This window comes from Podarcis melisellensis, assembly GCF_964234715.1.
Source record: "Podarcis melisellensis genome assembly, chromosome: 10".
NCBI classification, from domain to species: domain Eukaryota; kingdom Metazoa; phylum Chordata; class Lepidosauria; order Squamata; family Lacertidae; genus Podarcis; species Podarcis melisellensis.
The window spans coordinates 30,680,462-30,699,895 of record NC_138542.1 but is presented as its reverse complement, the minus strand read 5'-3'; the positions used below and the strand labels follow the sequence as shown (position 1 = coordinate 30,699,895).

The window sequence follows — 19,434 nt, the reverse complement described above, 5'->3', positions numbered from 1 at the left end:
GGAGGGAAAAAGTGAGTCTTATAGAGCAAAAAATACGGTACCCACATTTTGCTTTTTATTTATCTATTCTAGGTTAGATTTCGACATCTAAAAAAAGCGCCTTGCACTTATGGCCTGGATATGTTCAAGGCTGACAGTAGCTGCTGAAGTTTCATCATTTTAAAGAGAGTTTAAAAGAAAAATTGCAGGGTCTGGGAGGTAGATATTTATTATAAAGCAGTGCAAGACAGCAAGCTGTAGGGCAGCACGTGGAACCAATAAAGGTCCAATTACAAAACCTTTGCTTCTAGCCACACTTTTCACTTATGTAAGTTATTGATTATACTTTCATGAGATCATAATCGAAAGGTTGTTCTTTGGTAATGGTGTGCTAGAGGAGTTTTATCCCAAACTTCAAAGCTGTCTTCTGAGCCTTAAGAACAAAGGCCTCCCTAGTTTGAAGCATGGCCAAAATGACCTTGCATGTTCAATTCGTGCTTCCTACCATTCAAAGGGGTCGGGGCTCCTCTCCATCGGCTGTGAACTCTTCTCTCATCACATCAGGTAAACTTCTGCCTCTGACAGATGAAAATCTTTAAGTATACATTTTTAATTTACAGCGATGCCACTCGGAAACCTGTATATTTACACACGGTTCTAAAGACGTGTTTATTTATTTTGCCCCAAAGGCTCGTTCCCTTTAATCTTGCAAATGAAAAGAAAATTGCAGCAGGCTTGACATAATTTGTTTTTCTCCGCAGCAGAGAAAAAGTATAAATAAATAGGTGAGAATCCATCTTTTGGGTTTTGCACATCATCTTCTTCAAGTAACATTGCTGGCTTAAGGCTACAATCCTTAAGGCTATATTTGCCTGGGAGTAAGCCCTGTGGTAATAAATGGGATTCATATCTGAGTAGACAGGCATGTGCTTGTTTAGTAATAAACTACTTCCCAGCTGCAATCCCCCAATATGATCTCTCCTGCCTTTCAGAATAAAATCTCTATGTGTATTCTTCAAAATAAAACTGCAATTTGGTACGCTCCCAGAAAAAAAAATGTTCTGTGTGCCTATGAGTCTGTCCTTTCCCTCTTTTACTGTTTTATTGGCACACCTAGTCAGAAGAAAATCTGGAATGTGCAAAAGAAGTGATAGTTTAATTGTGTGTGAGAAACCTTCAAACTTTGATGGAGGAGGCAACTCCTTTATTTTTCAAGGGCCATAGCTCCGGGACTGACAATCTGCTTTGCAAGCAGAAGATTTCAGGTCCAAGTCCTGGCAACTCCAGCTAGGACTTGGGGAAATCCTGTTGGGAAACCCTCCAGAGATGCCACCAGTCAGTGCAGACGCTGCTTTGCTAATGGTCTAACTCATTATAAGGCAGCTTCCGACGTTCCTCTATCTTAAGAATTGTGTAGAATGAAAACTCTGTGAGGCATCCTTCAATACTACTGCCTTCAATACTACTGTGATATCAGCAGGCATGGCACTAATTCCCAACAACATCTCAAACCTGCTTGTAGACATCTGTAGTGCGTACACTCCCAATTGGCCTGAAAGGAACAACAAGTGGCTGTGGGTATATCCAGAAAACAGCATCTCCTGATTTGCAGTACGGGCCTCTCAGGTGGAAAGAATCTACTGGCCATAGTCTGGAGCAGGAAGATCCTTGCACCATTCATTCCTCTTACAGCTGGGTAACAATAGCCACAAGCGTGGAATAAAGCAATTGCTGAGCTAACCCCCTAGCCCAAGCTACAGAGGTGGGCAAACTTTTTTTCTGTTGAGGGCTGCATTCCCTTAGGACTACTAGGACTACAGAGACCTGGGTTCAGATCCCCACTCAGCCTTGAAACTCATCATCCTTTTACCCTAGCTCTCAGTGTAACCTACCTCACAGGGTTGTTGTACAGATAAGCTTGGCAACTTAGTATGAGTCCCATGGCTCTCCCTTAAGAATGACTCAGCCTGGATCTTCGCCTATTTTATGTCGGGATTTCCAGCTACCTTCCAAAATGCGCCGGCAGAATTACACAGTGGAAAGCAGCACTAAGATGGAGAGGCGAGCAGAGAGCTGCTGGTTTGACTCACCAATTGTTGTTTTCAAACGATGAAGAACACATTGTTTTAATCACAAAGCCCATTATAACCTGGGTTTTGATATAATTAAAACATCAAAGCTGAAACAATGAGAAACAGACAGTACGGCCGTAGCTCTGATGCCATGGCTTCGTAGGGATCGACAGGAAACAAAACAATTATTTTTCTTCTGAGCAGACTATTTTGTTTTTAAAACAAGTGTTCATAAACAAAGTTGTACAGACCATTTGGATAGTTTGCTTATTCCACATAGCATGGAAAAACTGTGTGCCTTTTATTAAAACCTACCCTGAAATTTAGCTGTAGTTTTCACCTCTTATCTCCTGTTTTGCTACCTTCCTATTCTGCACTGTATTTCTCTCCAATGTCCTTTACTGAGTGGAGCATTCTGCCTCCATTAGGCAAATTTTCACTTCCTTACCAAGTACCAAAAAGTTTAAGGGCTTCAGTGCTACACAGAGGGGCAAAAGAGTAGATCTTTTGAGTGACGGACAATTGACAGATTTTATTTTTCTATTTCCCTTTTCCACTTTAACATGTACCAATTTTTCTGTATAGTTTTTTAAATCCCTCTGCAGTTTGCTTGCCAACTATTCACCAGATATTGAATATCTGGTATTTCAATAAATGATGATTATACTTAGAGCAGACCTATTGAAATCGGTGGACTTCAGCCATTCTGAGCATGACTTAGTGGAACATCACCCAGTATTTAATATCTGATGGTTGGAATTCAACAGCACTTAATAGGTGGCATGTAGCGCTGTGGGTTAAACCACAGAGCCTAGGACTTGCCAATCAGAAGGTCGGCAGTTTGAATCCCCACGATGGGGTGAGCTCCCGTTGCTCAGTCCCTGCTCCTGCCAACCTAGCAGTTCGAAAGCACATCAAAGTACAAGTAGATAAATAGGTACCCCTCTGGCAGGAAGGTAAACGGCGTTTCCGTGCGCAGCTCTGGCTCGCCAGAAGCGGCTTAGTTATGCTGGCCACATGACCTGGAAGCTGTACGCACCCTTGGCCAATAAAGCAAGATGAGTGCCGCAACCCCAGAGTTGGCCACGACTGGACCTACTGGTCAGGGGTCCCTTTACCTTTACCTAGTGACATTTTCACTGCAATCCACCCACCAGCCAGGAAGCAGAGGGGCTTAAGAGGCTGAGGGTCCACCATTGTGTCTGTAGACTCATGCCAGCTGGGGCAGAAGGCAGGGATGGGTAAATCAGTCGGGAGCTATGCAGCAGGGCCAAAATTGGGTCCGAAGCCATCCAATGATGCCAGTGGGGCCAGCTTAGAATCCAGCAGACCTCAAGCAGACTCGACCTTCCCCATCCCCACCCCCACCCCAACCCCAACCCCCAGAATGTCCTGTTTAGATGTGTATTGCCAGCAGCAGGGACCCCATTAGCAGCATTTCTTCCCACCCAACATTGGGTGGAATAGGAGCTCTGGGGCAGTGTAGCTTCATGGGTAGAAGCCTGCAGGGCTGCACAGAGGGACACCCCTGTCCTGTCTAATTCTCCTTTACCAGAGTGCCACACCAAACAATGAGCTTTCCCTGCTTCCTCCTCATGTCTGAACTCCTGCGTTAACATTTGCCCTTGTTTTCTTTCTCGACCACCTGGTTCCTAGAAATATGCTATAGGGACACAAGTGGCGCTGTGGTCTAAACCACTGAGCCTCTTGGGCTTGCCAATCAGAAGGTCAGCGGTTCGAATCCCCATGACAGGGTGAGTTCCCATTGCTCAGTCCCAGCTCCTGCCAACCTAGCAGTTCGAAAGCATACCAGTACGAGTAGATAAATAGATACCAATGTGGTGGGAAGGTAAACAGTGTTTCTGTGCGCTTTGGTTTCCATCACGGTGTTCCGTTGCACCAGAAGCGGTTTAGTCATGCTGGCCACATGAGCCAGAAAGCTATCTGTGGACAAACGCCGGCTCCCTTGGCCTGAAAGCGAGGTGAGCGCCGCAACCCCATAGTCGCCTTTGACTGGACTTAACCATCGAGGGGTCCTCTACTTTTACATTTACCTTAGAAATATACTTTGCCCCTTCTGTGCCCCACCTTGTTTTATTCTGCTGCTGCTACTGCCCAGCACAAGGGATTTGGATTGCAGCCTCTGACAGTTGTCAGCTTGTCAGATTTCTTATTTGATCCCTACCAAAATAACAACAATGAAGGGTGAATGAAAAAAATTATTTTTGAGGAAAGAAATGTCTCGTTAAAATTTTGAAGTACTTTATTCAATATATGAATGGCAAAATTACATTTTGGGGTGGGGATAGGGAGGGTTGAGTCTGCCTGGGATCTGCTGGATTCTGAGGTGGCCCCACTGGCATCATTGGATGGCTTGGGACCCGATTTGGGCCCTGTTGCACAGCTCCTGAATGATTTACCTGTCCCTGCCTTCTGCCGCGGCTGGCATGGGGCTACAGATGCAGTGGTGGACCCCTCGGTCTCTTAAGACCCTTCAAGTATCTGTTTCAGATCTACCAAAAACAACAACAACCAAGGACTGATATCTCCACTGACATTACAAGTTCACTTAACAAAACATTCATGACCAACATGACTAACTTAGGTTTGTTGATTTCAAAGGGTCTAGTCTGAGAAGGACTTGGCTGAATGTAATTTGTGATGAACAAAGTAGTTTCCTTCGCATAAGTGTTCTTCTGTTCCTTTGTACTCTTACTTTAAATGGTGTGATTTTATTTTATTTTTAAATACAGTAGAAATGCAAAAAAATAAATAAATTACAATATCTGTAAATAGCCAAAAATCCAATCCAATGTTCAATCTCCAATTCTATTACTCAGAGGTAAGTCTTCCTATGTTCATTGGAGCTTACTCGCTGATACATACGATTGCAAGCATTAGTTGTATTGTTCGCCTTAGACGAACATGAAGAACAAATAGCCCGATGTGATAAAAATTAACCTCTCTTATACATTCATTTTCTTGCAGGCTGAATACTTTTATGAATTCCTGTCCTTGCGCTCATTGGATAAAGGCATAATGGCTGACCCAACTGTGAACATCCCTCTGCTTGGGACAATACCTCACCAGGCATCAGGTTTGTGGATCTGTATGCATTTATGAGTTCAAAGATGGGGGAGTTGCAAGGAAATGCCATATTTACTTAAATCTAATGCACCATCAAATCTAACGCGCACCCTAATTTGGCCAAAAAGGGTGTGCATTACATTCAAGTAAATAAGGTAATTTTACGGTTCATAATGAATAAAAAATAATATTATAGTACAAACTGATCTGTAAGGGGAAAGGTTTGCCATAATGCTGAATATTTATTCTGTATAAATAATATGTGATCAAGAGAATGTAACTTCTCCTCTGAAATAGCTAATGAATAGCATCTTTTATGTATTTTCTCTGTACAAGCTAACCTTGTTAGTATTGCTAATGGGTGCAGTCTAGCAAAAGCCAGCCCAAAGTGCAAAGCATAAAATATATGTACGTTAAATGTGACTCCTACTCTCAATGCTTACAAAGGCGTTACTATTATAAGCTTTCGGCATCTCCATAGCAGTAGCCAAATAACAGTTGGTGGTTCCAGTCAGCGGACATGAACGATGACGGGAGCAAAATGGTTTTCAAGGTGGTTTCTATCCACTTTACTGATGTACCAGACTGAAAAGGGTGTGTGGGTGTGGGTGTTTCAAAATTAGTGATTAAGTATTTAATTGCCAGGTGGCAAAGACTCAAACTTTAAAAAGGCAGTAACAAGTAAACTTTGGCAACCAATAAGATTCTTCATGGGCCTGGGGGGGGGGGGAGTGCTCAAGGGAAAAGTTTAGTTTTCTTACTGTATAGTATTTTTGTAAGAAAAACAAATGATCACACTGACAACAGCAGGCAGAGGAGGTGAATGAAGGGAAATACACACAAACAGACATAATTTTATTTGCATGCCATCTTTCCCCAGTTCAAACCTGTGCCAAATTTACGTATAAGCTAAACAAGCTTTAGCTTAGGGCCCCACTCTCCTGGGGACCCCAAAAAAATTAAAGGGGAAAAAAACCTGGATGTACATTTCCAAAATATAAGATAAAAAACCTACATACGGCAACAGTATTTTGTGTTGTGTAGGCTTCTATTTGTTATGTACAAATGGCTTTAGGTACCCATTAGGTCCATAAATTACCATATAGCACATATTCAACAGAAAAAACAGCGACAATTTGTTGTTGACAAAGGACAGTTGGACATATAAAGGGCCCCATTACTTTCAGTAGCTTAGGGCCTCATCAAACCTAAATCCGGCCCTGGTTCAAACCATGCTCAAGGTGGCTTAGAACATGAATAAAATACATAACTACAACAAAACAAAAGGAGTCATAAATAGTGAATAAAACTTTTTTTTTTAAATTACACAACCAAATTGAAGAATTTCCACATAAATCACAACAAGATCTAAAACGAAATACAAAAATACAACAGCAATACTGGTGAGGCACATAATCTGCAGACTGCACTAGTGCAATGCTGGCTATGCTTCTGCGAAGTTGTCATGCACAGAGGTTACAATGCGTCTTGCACTGAGGCCAAAAGTGTATCTGCAATGGAGACAACCCATTTCTCGAATCTCATACGTTGCAGCTGCTACATAGAATTGTTGGCCCCTCAGGAGGAATCTGGCAGATTCCCTCTTGGTGGCCATCCCACAAGGACTGATTCACACATACATGTTTATCGTTTAAAACTGCATCGCTCCATGATTTATATCACTTAATGGCTCTCAGCTGAATGTGGGAACTGCCTCCAGTTGCGAATCTTTTTGTCTGGGATTCTGGGAAAGGTCTGTGTCTGGTGTCGGATCTGCCAGAGCCCTTTCCCCACATGCAAGCCATTAACTTGGCTTTGCGACCATTGCATGCATCCATACAGTGCTGGTTTGTTTGTGTAGACTGCATGCTTTCCCCCAAATTGCAAGTTTAATCGAGAGAGATACATATGGGAAAGGTCGTTTGCCGTTGCTGCATCTGCCCCCACAAGCTTGTTTGTGTCAGATGATCTGATAGCTTGGTAACCGCAAAAAGCTCTTGAACTTTTGCTGTCAAAGTTATCTCATGTTCCACATCTGAAAGGGATGAAAGAAGGAGCGAGCGAGCTTCAGGCCTGCAGAGCAGCAAAATCACGGGGCTGTGAAACACAATTTCCCATGCAAATCGGACAAGACTTGTGGAAGGATCAGGTTTTGTGCGTTCTGAAGTTGCTTCAGCAACTGACCAGTGCTCAGTCTCAGCTCTCTTCCTCGTCCAGTCTTGGAAAGGGGCTCCTTGTTCCTCTCCTTTTGGGAGGTCTGAATGGAATGAAAGTAGGCTCTCTATAATTGTAGTTCTGGTGACTTGAGTTCCAAGACTGCTTTGGAGATGTAGACTTTGTTTCCATATGGCCAGCATGTGCAGACATACAAATATACTTACAGGCTGCGCTGCATAATAAGCCCCCGCTAAGTTAATACATATGGCTTGCAGTAGTATTATTCAGTAAGCTGAGTTTGAAATGTATGTGTGTGCATCGACATGACACATTAGTAATTCAGGTCTCAGCGGAGCCGGTTATTCTGAAACAATGCAGCTCGGCAAATAAGGTTTCTGTTGCCTATGAGTGGGAAAGAAACACCCAAGAATTTGACAGCTATGACCACTTTACCTCATGGCTCCTTTGAGCCAAATAAAAGTATGACATGGAACTGATAGACAACGGCATTTATAATGAAGAACGGTTTATGTTTCGTATGATGATGCTATTGTGTCTGTTTGCGATTAGTATTTGTTTGCAGAAACAGTGAGCTGATCACCCCCCCCCAAAAAAAAATAGATTGGTGTTTACTAGCAGAATATCTTTATTAGCAGAGTATTTTGCAGTAAAATCCTCAAAATGTGCTGTAAGGAGGGAGGGGAACCTAATAGGTGCAGTTCCAAAAAGCATCAATGAGAAGCCGGTCATAAAGAAAGCAGATAAATGTCACTATTAATCTCAAGCAGCGTTCAAATGAAACAACCACAAAACAGCATTCCAAGGCTTTGGGGTTACCAGGCTTTTCTCCTCATTAAAATACTCCAGATTTACTGCCTTCCATTGGCTCTTTGTAGTTAAAAGAAAGTTTGCATTAAAGGCAGCCATCCCCATCTATTTGTTGCATTTGGAACACTTAACACCTTTGGTTTAAACCGGTATCTTTTATAGTTTTTCTCTCCAATTCCTTGGGGAAATGACAGAACTATCGCTTAACGTAGCCATTTTTTTGCTAAAAGATATGAGTACAAATAGAAACATTTGGACTTCACTGCTGCTTCTTCTCTGTTAACATTGTGGAAGTTCCCTCACTGAGAGAAGTGAGGTTACAGGGAACCAGCAGAAGGCCTTCTCGGTAGTGGCGCCCGCCCTGTGGAACGCCCTATCAAATGTCAAGGAAATAAACAACTATTTGACTTTTAGTAGGCATCTGAAGGCAGTCCTGTTTAGAGAAGTTTTTAATGTTTGAAGTTTTATTCTGTTTTTGGTGTTCTGTTGGGAGCTGCCCAGAGTGAGCAGGGTATAAATAATAAAATTATTATTGTTATTATTGTTGTTGGTATTATTAAAAAGGTAAAGGGACCCCTGACCATTAGGTCCAGTCGTGGCTGACTCTGGGGTTGCGGCACTCATCTCGCTTTATTGGCCGAGGGAGCTGGCGTACAGCTTCCGGGTCATGTGGCCAGCATGACTAAGCTGCTTCTGGCAAACCAGAGCAGCGCACGGAAACGCCGTTTACCTTCCCGCAGGAGTGGAAACTATTTATCTACTTGCACTTTGACATGCTTTCGAACTGCTAGGTTGGCAGGAGCAGGGACTGAGCAATGGGAGCTCACCCCGTAGCGGGGATTCGAACCGCGACCTTCTGATCGGCAAGTCCTAGGCTCTGTGGTTTAACCCACAGCTCCACCCACGCCCCCTTATTGTTGTTATTATTATTATTGCTTTTGTTACATTGATATTTACATTTAAAGCAAAGTATGGATTATGTTACTGCATTTATTTATTTTTCCATGATGCAACCCAGGGCATCATACAAAGGATCTCTAGGCTGTGTACCATCCTGGTGTCAGACTGGTCAGACCTGCTTAGTTTCAGCAAGGTTTGCTGCATCCAGTGGCAGAGCTTCATGCTCCGGTACCGGGGGGGGGGGTGGAGAGCAGGCAGGGGCTTGGCATGCCGTCTGCGGGGGCCAGCTGCAATGGCACCCCACCAGGATCGTGCTGCCGGGGGCGGTGTGCTCCCCCCACACTCCTCTTCTTCCACCAGTGGCTTCATCCTGCATCTTCAAACCATTGCCCTGCAGCCGTGGTTGCACTGAAGAAACTAAAGTTGCAAACTTCAATGGGAATATATTCCATTGAACTCAATGGAACTTTCTTCTGATACGTATAGGGCTGTACTTTAGAAAATATCTATATCCACGTGTGACAGAGCTGCCTGCTTATCCGGGGACATAGGAGGGATCTTATGTTGCAGCCCTGACCAATTCTCTTTAAGCATCACTCAGAGCAAAAGAAAATGATCTGTCAGCCAAAGACAAGTCCCGGCTGCAAACAAGATTGGAAATGTCCCGACATGGAAGGCTAAGATCATTCGCTCAATGAGTGCAGAGTGTGAAGAATTTTGTCAGTGTTGTTGAAAATGTTATTTTTAAAAGGAGACTTGACCGGTCCATTTCTTTATTTTAAGAATGGGAATATGAACTCAGAATAATTTAATGGTGGGCAGCAAGAATCCATTTATCCAGTTGTAGGGTTACCCTATTGATTGTAACTTCCGAGGTTTGCTCACACTGGTGCACAAGGCAGTCATAAGAACACAAGGAAAGCTCTCCTTGATCAGACCGATACCTGTTTCTGACACTGGTTAGGTGTACATAAGCAGCACATAAGTGCCACAAAAACACTGCCTAAAAGCAGTGCCACTACCCTCACATGCCTTGTTGATAACTGACATCCCTTGGCACAATTAGTTGGGGGACGGGCGGAGACAGAAGTTCCGTGAACTGTGTAGATGCAGCTTGTTTGACTCAAAAATCACCAGGGTACCACAGTGCATTGGACAAGATAATTGAATCATTAGCACCTACTGTAGCACTTTTGCAATATGACCATAGTACTGTGCTTGTTTTGCTTATTTATCGGTAGATTATCATTGGTGTGGAATGTCTTTTTTTAAAATTTCCGGATTTCACAGATAATCAGTAAGACCGTCTTTTATTTTCTTCACACTTTCTCCCCTTCCCTCTTTTTTTTAGTTGTCCAGGTTGGATTTCCCTGCCTTGGGAAACAAGATGGTGTGGCAGCATTTGAGGTGACAGTCATTATCATGAATTCAGAAGGCAATACCATACTCCAAACGCCACAGAACGCCATCTTCTTTAAGACTTGTCAGCAAGGTAACCAGAACCTGCCCTTGGAAGGGAAGTTTGTCTGTCTTGTCATTGTCCTCACACATCTGGGGAATAGCGGGTCACATTTGTCAGACCAGAAACAAGCTGAGACGCCATTTCTACTATGAATACAGATGAGGATGAGAGGTTTTTTGGGGAGGGCTACAGGGATGAGGGAGGAAAGGGGGAAAGTTCCTCAGTGCTACAATTCTACGGTCTTTAGGAGGGCATCTCAGGAGGTCCGGGGCAGCCAGAGACTTCATAGGAAGGTTCCTCCACTCCCCCCCTCCCCCCAAGGCAGCAGTGGGTTCCAGCAAAATTTTGTGAGATTTTGGTGAAATCTCGTCAGAAGCTGCCACCACTGCTTCCACCACTTCTTCTCACCACTGGAGATGGTGGAGCAGCTGTGGCACCTTCAGGAGCACTGCCTCAGCTCACCTCATGGGCAGGTGGGCCCTGCCAGAGCAATAGAATAGATCAGACCTCCCTCTTTGAGAGTAATCTGACTTTGTAGATCCCATTCCATGGAAATATCTCTGGCTCTAGCAGAGGCAAATTTAGGGAAGTGCAACCAGTTCACCCACACTGGGCACCAAGCTGAGAGGGTTGCCACAGGAGGTGCCACAGCAATGACTTAGAGCAGAAGATGAGAAGCAAGGGGGCACCCGAATTTTGGTCTCACGCAGTTTGAAATCCCACCACTGGCCCTAGCCTCATCAATATCTGAGCTCCTACATTGGTGGGGCACAAAGGGAATGGATCAGGGCATTCCAATGTGAGGAGAATCATTGAAGGGAAAATAAAAGCCCGGGAAATGGATTGGGGTTTTTTGATAACACTTTCCTTTCACTCCTACCCTGTCAGAGAGCCCAGCAGGGTGTTGGATGTGGCAGCTCATTTGCCTTCAGTTCTCCTCTGAAGATTGCTGCCTCAGGATCCGAGCCTGTGAATATCTAGTTTTCTTGTACATTTTATTTGAGCATCTCAGTCAATGTATACTACCAAAATGTCCATCATTCGGACACTGGGATTATCTTCCTGGGCATCTCCCACTGCTCCATCTCCAGTAGACTATGATGCTCTTACCTCAGACTATAATCAGACTGTTCACACAACACATATTCAATTCATCCAATAATTATTACCATCTTCTTTGAAGCTGAATGTCCTGGAGGGTGCAGGAACGGCGGGTTTTGCAATGAAAGGCATGTATGCGAATGTCCAGATGGATTTTATGGTCCTCACTGCGAAAAAGGTAATCGAAAGGCTTCAATTATTTCATGCGCTTTTATTTACACTGCGAGAACAGCCAAGCAGTCGCTGCCTTTCAAAATATTGTTTTGTAGAGATTTTCAGATGTGGCTTAGGCCGCTTCCAAAAATTAAATCTAAACGCATAAGAAAAATATTTTACGAGCTGTGGCTTCTCAGAAAACATAGATTGTTTACACAAAAAGATAAAGAAGTCTCCGCTGAATGGTTTAAAGGACGGAACAGGACTGACCAACAACTGAATGAGCGTCCATCTGGCAAAACATTAAGTAAAAGGCTGTTGCTAATGAACACTAGCTGTAAAAGTACCACAGTTATTTTACTCAGCTATTGTTACTGAAGAGAATGTCCCAATTTGATCATGAAAGTGTCTCCATCTGTGCGGAGGCACAGCCTGCCTGTGAGAGAGAGTGCAATAGCCTTTTCTCCTTTCCAGCGGGCCCTGTTTGCCAGAATCAGTTCGGATTTCCTCAGATCTGTGCCTTGTAAATCCCTGCCTGTAATTTGTCCCTGTTTTGCTTTTGGCAGGCATTTCTGCATATCTCGATATTTATTTATTTTAGGTGAAGCACTCGTGCACCTAGAGTTATTCTTCCATCGTTTTTAGAGGTTGAAGTGGTTTGCCTCTGAGACTGTAAGCAGGGTGTAAATATGTAAATGAAATGAAAATAAAAAGATTAACCATGCCCAAGCCCATGTCACTATAGACTCAGGGCAACCTGGCTGGACCCACATAAAGGAGGAAGCAGAATCACACCTACTACACTTGCCCCAAACCTGCCCACACTCACTGACCACAATTCCCAGCAACTATAGGGAATAATCAAATTGTAGAGTTGGAAGGGGCGCAGGATTCATAGCTAAAAATTCCAGATAGATGGTCTTTGTGATGATAATGAGAAAGGTCTCCTCTTCACAGCACATTGGTATCTATGCATTGGGGACCGGTAGTCACTTCTCCCATTTGGGTGTGGTTGTGTTTAGGCACAAGGATGAGCAAATTTACACAACCCGCAAGTGTCGGGGGGGGGGCACAGATGGGACATCCTGATTTTTCTCTCACAAGGGAACAGCAGCCATTTGGAGAGCTGTGATCTTGCTCAATTTAATGATGCAATTTCCCCCATGAAAAAGTGCTTTTGGGTGGGCTGCGATCTTGTGCGGCATCCCAAAATGCATGTTTTGCGGCTCCGTGCCCCCCCAAAAAACAAATTGTGGTGCAAAATCATGGCTCTCTAAATGTCCGGCGAGGAAAATGAAAAGGGGGCATCCAGGAAGATGATGTACCAGATTTTGCTGTCGTGGTGTTGGAGAGTATGAAATTACCAGTTTATATCCAATGCAGTGCTAAGTTAAAGTCAATTAGTGGTATACTTGTTCCTCTGCCTGCAGGACATAGTCACACAATAAAATGCACAAGCAGGTAACTTGGTTGCACAGTAAACGGTGCCATCTGTTGAGCAATGAGTTTCCGCTGGCAAACTTGCTGCATTGGATTCCCCTGTGGAGCGACATTAAAACTCACCTGTTAGCCTTCGCTCCAGTTACAGATAGGTAGCCGTGTTGGTCTGCCATAGTCAAAACAAAAAAATAATTCCTTCCAGTAGCACCCTAAAGACCAACTAAGTTAGTTCTTGGTATGAGCTTTCGTGTGCATGCACACGAAGAAGTGTGCATGCACACGAAAGCTCATACCAAGAACTAACTTAGTTGGTCTTTAAGGTGCTACTGGAAGGAATTTGTTTTGTTTTTGTTAGCCTTCGCGTTAGCGAGCAGCTAACATTGGATATAGCCCATAGTTTTCTTCCATGGCAGAACGATGCCTAAAATGCTATTTGCACGACAGCATACAAATCAATATGGCTACCTCCTCACACAGTGACACACATAAACAAATCTCACTACAGACAACCAAAGACAACCAACCACACCCTAGGCCACTCCCAACCTGTCTCACCACCAAGGAAATATAACAAGCGAATAGAAAGAGAACCCACACAAGTTACACTGACACAAAACCCCACACATACGCTAAGTAGAAAAATAAAAGAATTGCCACCCCACCCCAGTCACCATTCCCCTTTCCCCCTCTATTCTTCCCAACCTAATACTGCATGCAACACTAATGTCTCACAACAAACGTAACTGATCTGTAGAAAATGCAACGTGAAAAAAGCGACAATGCGTGTATTTTTGTAAACTAAGAAATCTTCAATACAAATTATATGTGTGTGTGTGTGTGTGTGTGTGTGTGTGTTATTTGCAGAGACAGGTGTCTGAAAATCAAAGCTCAAGGGTTTTATTACACCAGATTTCAGGCACCTTCTACTACTTCTGAATTCATTTGGCCTGCAGAAGAGACAGTTCATCTTAAGGAGTCGTATGAGTTGCAAGATAAAATGTGCTTTACGCTTTGAAGGTTTTGCCTCTCTGCATCAGTGCCAACATCTCACTCTAGTGTTGATTCCCTCCATTCAGCTCTGTGTACTCCGCACTGCATGAATGGTGGACTCTGCGTCATGCCTGGGTTGTGTATTTGCCCACCTGGTTTCTATGGCATCAACTGCGACAAAGGTATGCTTTACAAAAAGGGTTACAATGAGACCTGTGAGCTTTAACCATTCACTCAGTAGGCTAAGCCACCAAAGTTTTCACAGCAGATTTAAAATAAAACACCATCACCTCCAGTTAATTGGGAGAACTGCAAACAAGAAAATTTGAGCAGGAAAAGTGAAGGACAGACAGCACAGCCTAGCTGACAGTCTAGGAACGGGGAGGAATTTGATTCAGTTAGCATTTAAAGGCAGCTCTGCCCAACCCACACTTTCTGAAACAATATGTGAGCTGGAAACACTGCCATTTTTTGAAATCTGCGCTTCTCTGATTTTCGCGATACTGTTCTCTAGCCTGAAAAAAAATGCATATACTGAGAAAAAAATGTCCATTAAAATGCATATGTTCATGAAAATAGCATACAAAAAATGAAGTAGTAGGGAAACAAGATTGCATAAAAAATGTGTATATTAGGAGAAATTCACATTAAAATCCTGCTGAATTTTCATGAGGACTTAAAAAAATATTAATCTCATATTGATGGAGAAACATGGAGAACTGAAATTAAGGTTGGAAAAATGAAAAACGGAGAGAAACCAGAACTGATTAGCACATCCTACCCGAGTCTCAGCAAAGCTTAACCTTAGAATGTGCCCCAATGATTCTGGGACAATTTCATTTTTCTTGTCATTTGCCCTTTAGGATTCCAGTCTCAGCGAAGGCTGAGCACCACTCCTAGCACCAAAAATTATATTTTCCTGCCATCACAGCTGTGGCTCTGATGAACATGCAAAGTTCATTCAAGGCTGTCCTTTTATTGAACATGGCAGTTTCTTGCATGCAAAAGAGATGCCGTACCTCTGAATCCACATTTGAGTGCATTAAATCACCCTTTCCTTGGGGGTTTGGTTTGATTGGCTTTTGAAAAGCCCCCAAACTTCGTTGCACCTTGCCAAAGCTATCCATTTCTGGTGGTGAAAGCCTACATATCCTGTCTCATACTTTTGCTTTGTCTTCCCCAGCAAACTGCACAACGACCTGCTTCAATGGAGGGACATGTTTTTATCCAGGAAAATGTATTTGTCCTGCAGGACTTGAGGGGGATCAGTGTGAAATCAGTGAGTCCCAATTTTATGCCCTTTTCAGCAGACCGAAAAGATTCTTCTTGAGGTTCCTAACTTCTTCTTGAGGTACCAAAAGATGGTACAAGCAGGCAAAATGAGCTTTAGGTTTCACAACACTGGGCTGCCTGGTTTGTGGATGGGTGTTTATTAAGGATATAGAAGTCATGGGGTAAGGGCAAATTGATGCTGAATGACCTGGGGAAGAGCAAAGCAGCCATGATCTCTTTTCCTGGAGCCCTCACTCTCCTGCTAAGCTGTGTTATAAATATAATGTGCAAGCCAGGCCTCTATTCTGGGTACGAAGTCTACTGAGTGTGCGATGTCAGTATTTGTTGATCGTGGTGGTGGTCCCATTCGCATCTCATAGGTAATAACTGCTGTTAAATCTGTAATCAGCTCTAGTGGGGCTGGGCCGGATTTCACTTAAGGCAATAAATGCAGTGCTATCATCCTTTTAAAAAAATAAAAAAATCAATCATCGTTTTTTTTTAATCATTTCTAGGCAAATGCCATCAGCCGTGTAGAAATGGAGGCAAATGTACTGGTAAAAATAAATGCAAGTGTTCCAAAGGCTACCAAGGAGATCTCTGTTCAAAGCGTAAGTGCTCAGTCAACTCGACCTTTTCCTAAAAAAGCTTTTGCAGCAGATTTGGGATTTTGTAACGTTCGTGCTAAACAGTGGGTATGCGTTAGTGTGCCGCAGTGGAAGATCCTAAAACAAAAGGAAATACTTGGTTTAGATATTAACTGTAGGTATCTTATTGCAGCCGTATGTGAACCTGGTTGTGGATCATATGGGATCTGTATTGAACCTAACACATGCCAGTGTCGAGAAGGCTGGCATGGAAGGCACTGCAATAAAAGTAAGTGGCATTGACAAAATATGACTCTTCGCCTCCATAAAATATGCAATCTCTGTGGTATGGGTTTATTGACACCCTTTCCCCACCAATCCCATCTCACAGGGTTGCTACTAGGCACTGTGTACTCAGATCCAAGATGATTTAGCAGACTCTGGCTGCGTTTAGACAGCACTTAATCTACCCATTTCCTTACCTGATAATTTCGGCTTTTTATGTGAGCTTGCAGCGGACCCCACCCCACCCCTCTCTCTCTCTCTGGCTAACTAACCTCACAGGTTGTGAGGATAGAGTGGGAGAAGATAAAAATATAATAAATAAACTATAGTTTAAACGTTAGTCTCCTGAGATCATCTGTTAAGAGCAATTCAATTCTCTTTGTTTTTTCCCTGTGCCATGCTAAACAGCCATAGGGAGGTACCCCAAAGTTGATGGACTTTGCCATTCAAATGGGTGGGGGTGACACATCATAATAATATAATAATATTAATGTATTATTTATACCCCGCCTATCTGGCTGACTTCCAACAAAGTATCAAAATGCAGTAATGCATCAAACATTAAAAGCTTCCCTAAACAGGGCTGCCTTCAGATGCCTTCTAAAAGTCTGGTAGTTGTTGTTCTCTTTGACATCTGGTGGGAGGACGTTCCACAGGGCGGGTGCCACTACCGAGATGGCCCTCTGCCTGGTTCCCTGTAACGTGGCTTCTCGCAGTGAGGGAACCGCAAGAAGGCCCTCGGAGCTGGACCTCAGTGTCTGGGTAGAACGATGGGGGTGGAGACGCTCCTTCAGATATACTGGGCTAAGGCCGTTTAGGGCTTTAAAGGTCAGCACCAACACTTTGAATTGTGCTTGGAAATGTACTGGGAGCCAGTGTAGGTCTTTCAAGACCGGTGTTATGTGGTCTCGGCGGCCGCTCCCAGTCACCAGTCAAGCTGCCGCATTCTGGATTAGTTGTAGTTTCCGGGTCACCTTCAAAGGTGCATTTGAACACATTGCAGTGATAATCAATCATGTGATTGATTATGCAGGGAGGGGCTGACCTGGGGTCCCCCAATATTTTATTCTAGTTGCCGCCCCTGTAGAACACTGTATTGTCCCAAATATGAGCTGCACCCGAATATAAGCCGCACCTTTAAAATTGGAGGGGGGAGGAGAAAAAAGAAAAATACCCAAATATCAGCCACTCCATTCCTCTCTGCTCTGCTCCTCTCTGGGGGGGGGGGGACTGCGCTGCTTTGCCGATGCGTTTCCCTTCTTCGCTCTCTCCCTTCCCAGCCTTGGGGGAGAGGATGGGGGCCTACGCATGGAGCAGGCGCTGCACTCCTGGCGCTGTTTGCCCCACGCTCCAGGCTCCATACCGTAAGGTCATGAATATGTCTCACAGTCAGAATTTGGGGGGGATAGTGAGGCTTATATTCCGGCCAATACGGTAATCAAGCAAATTACCTCTTGATTACTTGTCTGTAGATTTGTGACCAAGTTCTGCAGGGTACAGAAGGGAGGCGGGTGTCGCTGTGGGTTGAACCACAGAGCCTAGGACTTGCCAATCAGAAGGTCGGCGGTTCAAATCCCCGCAACGGGGTGAGCTCCCGTTGCTCAGTCCCTGCTCCTGCCAACCTAACAGTTCAAAAGCACATCAAAGTACAAGTAGATAAAAAGGTACCACTCCGGCGGGAAGGTAAACGGCGTTCCCATGCACTACTCTGGTTCACCAGAAGCGGCTTAGTCATGCTGGCCACATGACCGGGAAGCTGTACACCAGCTCCCTCGGCCAATAAAGCGAGATGAGCGCCATAACCCCAGTGTTGGTCATGACTGGACCTAATGGTCAGGGGTCCCTTTACCTTTACCTTACTGCAGGGTACACATGTCAAGGCAGATCCATAAATATAACGAGAAAAATCGCCTTTCGGAAATAAATGTTTGTCTTATGGTAGTACTGTGTGAATTCCGGCGCGAAGTCCATATTGAAATTTCCATGTGAAACATTCACAGTGAAAAGGGGGGGCTGCATTTGTAGTTTCCTTACTCTTGAACTGGGTCTTTTTTCAGGGTACGGAGCCAACCTGACAAATGGCCTGAGGCCCACAGGCACGAAGCACAGGCAGTACACGCCTTCACCGAAAAGGGCCGAAGAGAAGCAAGCGCCCCCTGAATCCAATTATATCTGGTGAACTCCAACATCTGAAACGTTTTATGTTACACAAAGTTCATAGCCTTCATTAACCTTTCATGTGTTGAATGTTAAAACGCTGTTCATTACATTTTAAGATTACTGGCCTGAATTTTACTAGCTTCGTTATAAACCACTGAGCTGATATTTACTATTCCTTTTAAGTTTTACTTCCCTAGCACAGTTATATAGGCTTCTTGTTTTCAGTGCTTTTTGGACCGGTTTCTTTTTTGTACTATATTTCAATTCTTTATTGACTTGGAGTTTTTTCCCCCCTTTCCTTGAAAGAAATTCCTCAGAACAAATTGATTATCCAAAATTGGGGAGAGATTTTGAAAACGCTGGCCTGGAACCCACGGTTTTTCCTGGATTTGTGTCTACATACCTTAAAAACAAATTTTTATTTTTTATTTTGGCACGATGCAGTCTTACATGTTCCGTTTAATAAAGGCAAAAGCTTTTTTTAATTTAAAGCCAATTCCCATTTCTGCAGCATGCTCTATTGAATACGGTGTAGTTGTGGCATTGAAACAATATAATATATTGGAAACAAAGTGGAACTATGAAGTATGAGCGCAGTCTTTGCATCGGCTTATAGCAATATAATATATTGTGTACACAAAACAGCTCTTATGTAATAAACATTTTTATACTGATTGTTATGTATGAAATAAAGATGCTGCTTTAGTTTTGTGTGTGTTGAGATGCTTGAGATGTTATCTGAAGGAGATGCACTGATCTTATAACTGTCTGAGGATGCTGTAGCTCAGGAACTTCTACATCAAGAAAGGAGTTGGGTGGGATGGCTTACTAGGCCCTTCTCACTCTGTGGTTCTATGATGCTAGGCTTCACAGTGCTCAGATTGTGGCATGGTACAATGGGAGAGCTTGCCCCACCACAAGGATCCAATGCCACCTCTTATGCTGGGACAATGATGAT

At 43.7% G+C, this 19,434-nt stretch overlaps 1 protein-coding gene across 1 annotated transcript in view; it reads left to right on the top strand.

Moving 5' to 3' along the window:
* WIF1 (WNT inhibitory factor 1) overlaps positions 1-19,181 on the top strand; it is a 42,786-nt gene extending 23,605 nt beyond the window's left edge. Inside the window, exons 3-10 of the mRNA XM_081928143.1 lie at positions 5,040-5,148; positions 10,375-10,515; positions 11,669-11,764; positions 14,259-14,354; positions 15,356-15,451; positions 15,960-16,055; positions 16,225-16,320; positions 18,374-19,181. Of these exons, the coding sequence (XP_081784269.1) occupies positions 5,040-5,148; positions 10,375-10,515; positions 11,669-11,764; positions 14,259-14,354; positions 15,356-15,451; positions 15,960-16,055; positions 16,225-16,320; positions 18,374-18,495 (852 nt within the window). The 3' untranslated portion in view covers positions 18,496-19,181. The remainder of the gene's footprint in view (positions 1-5,039; positions 5,149-10,374; positions 10,516-11,668; positions 11,765-14,258; positions 14,355-15,355; positions 15,452-15,959; positions 16,056-16,224; positions 16,321-18,373) is intronic.
* Positions 19,182-19,434: the final 253 nt, after the last annotated feature.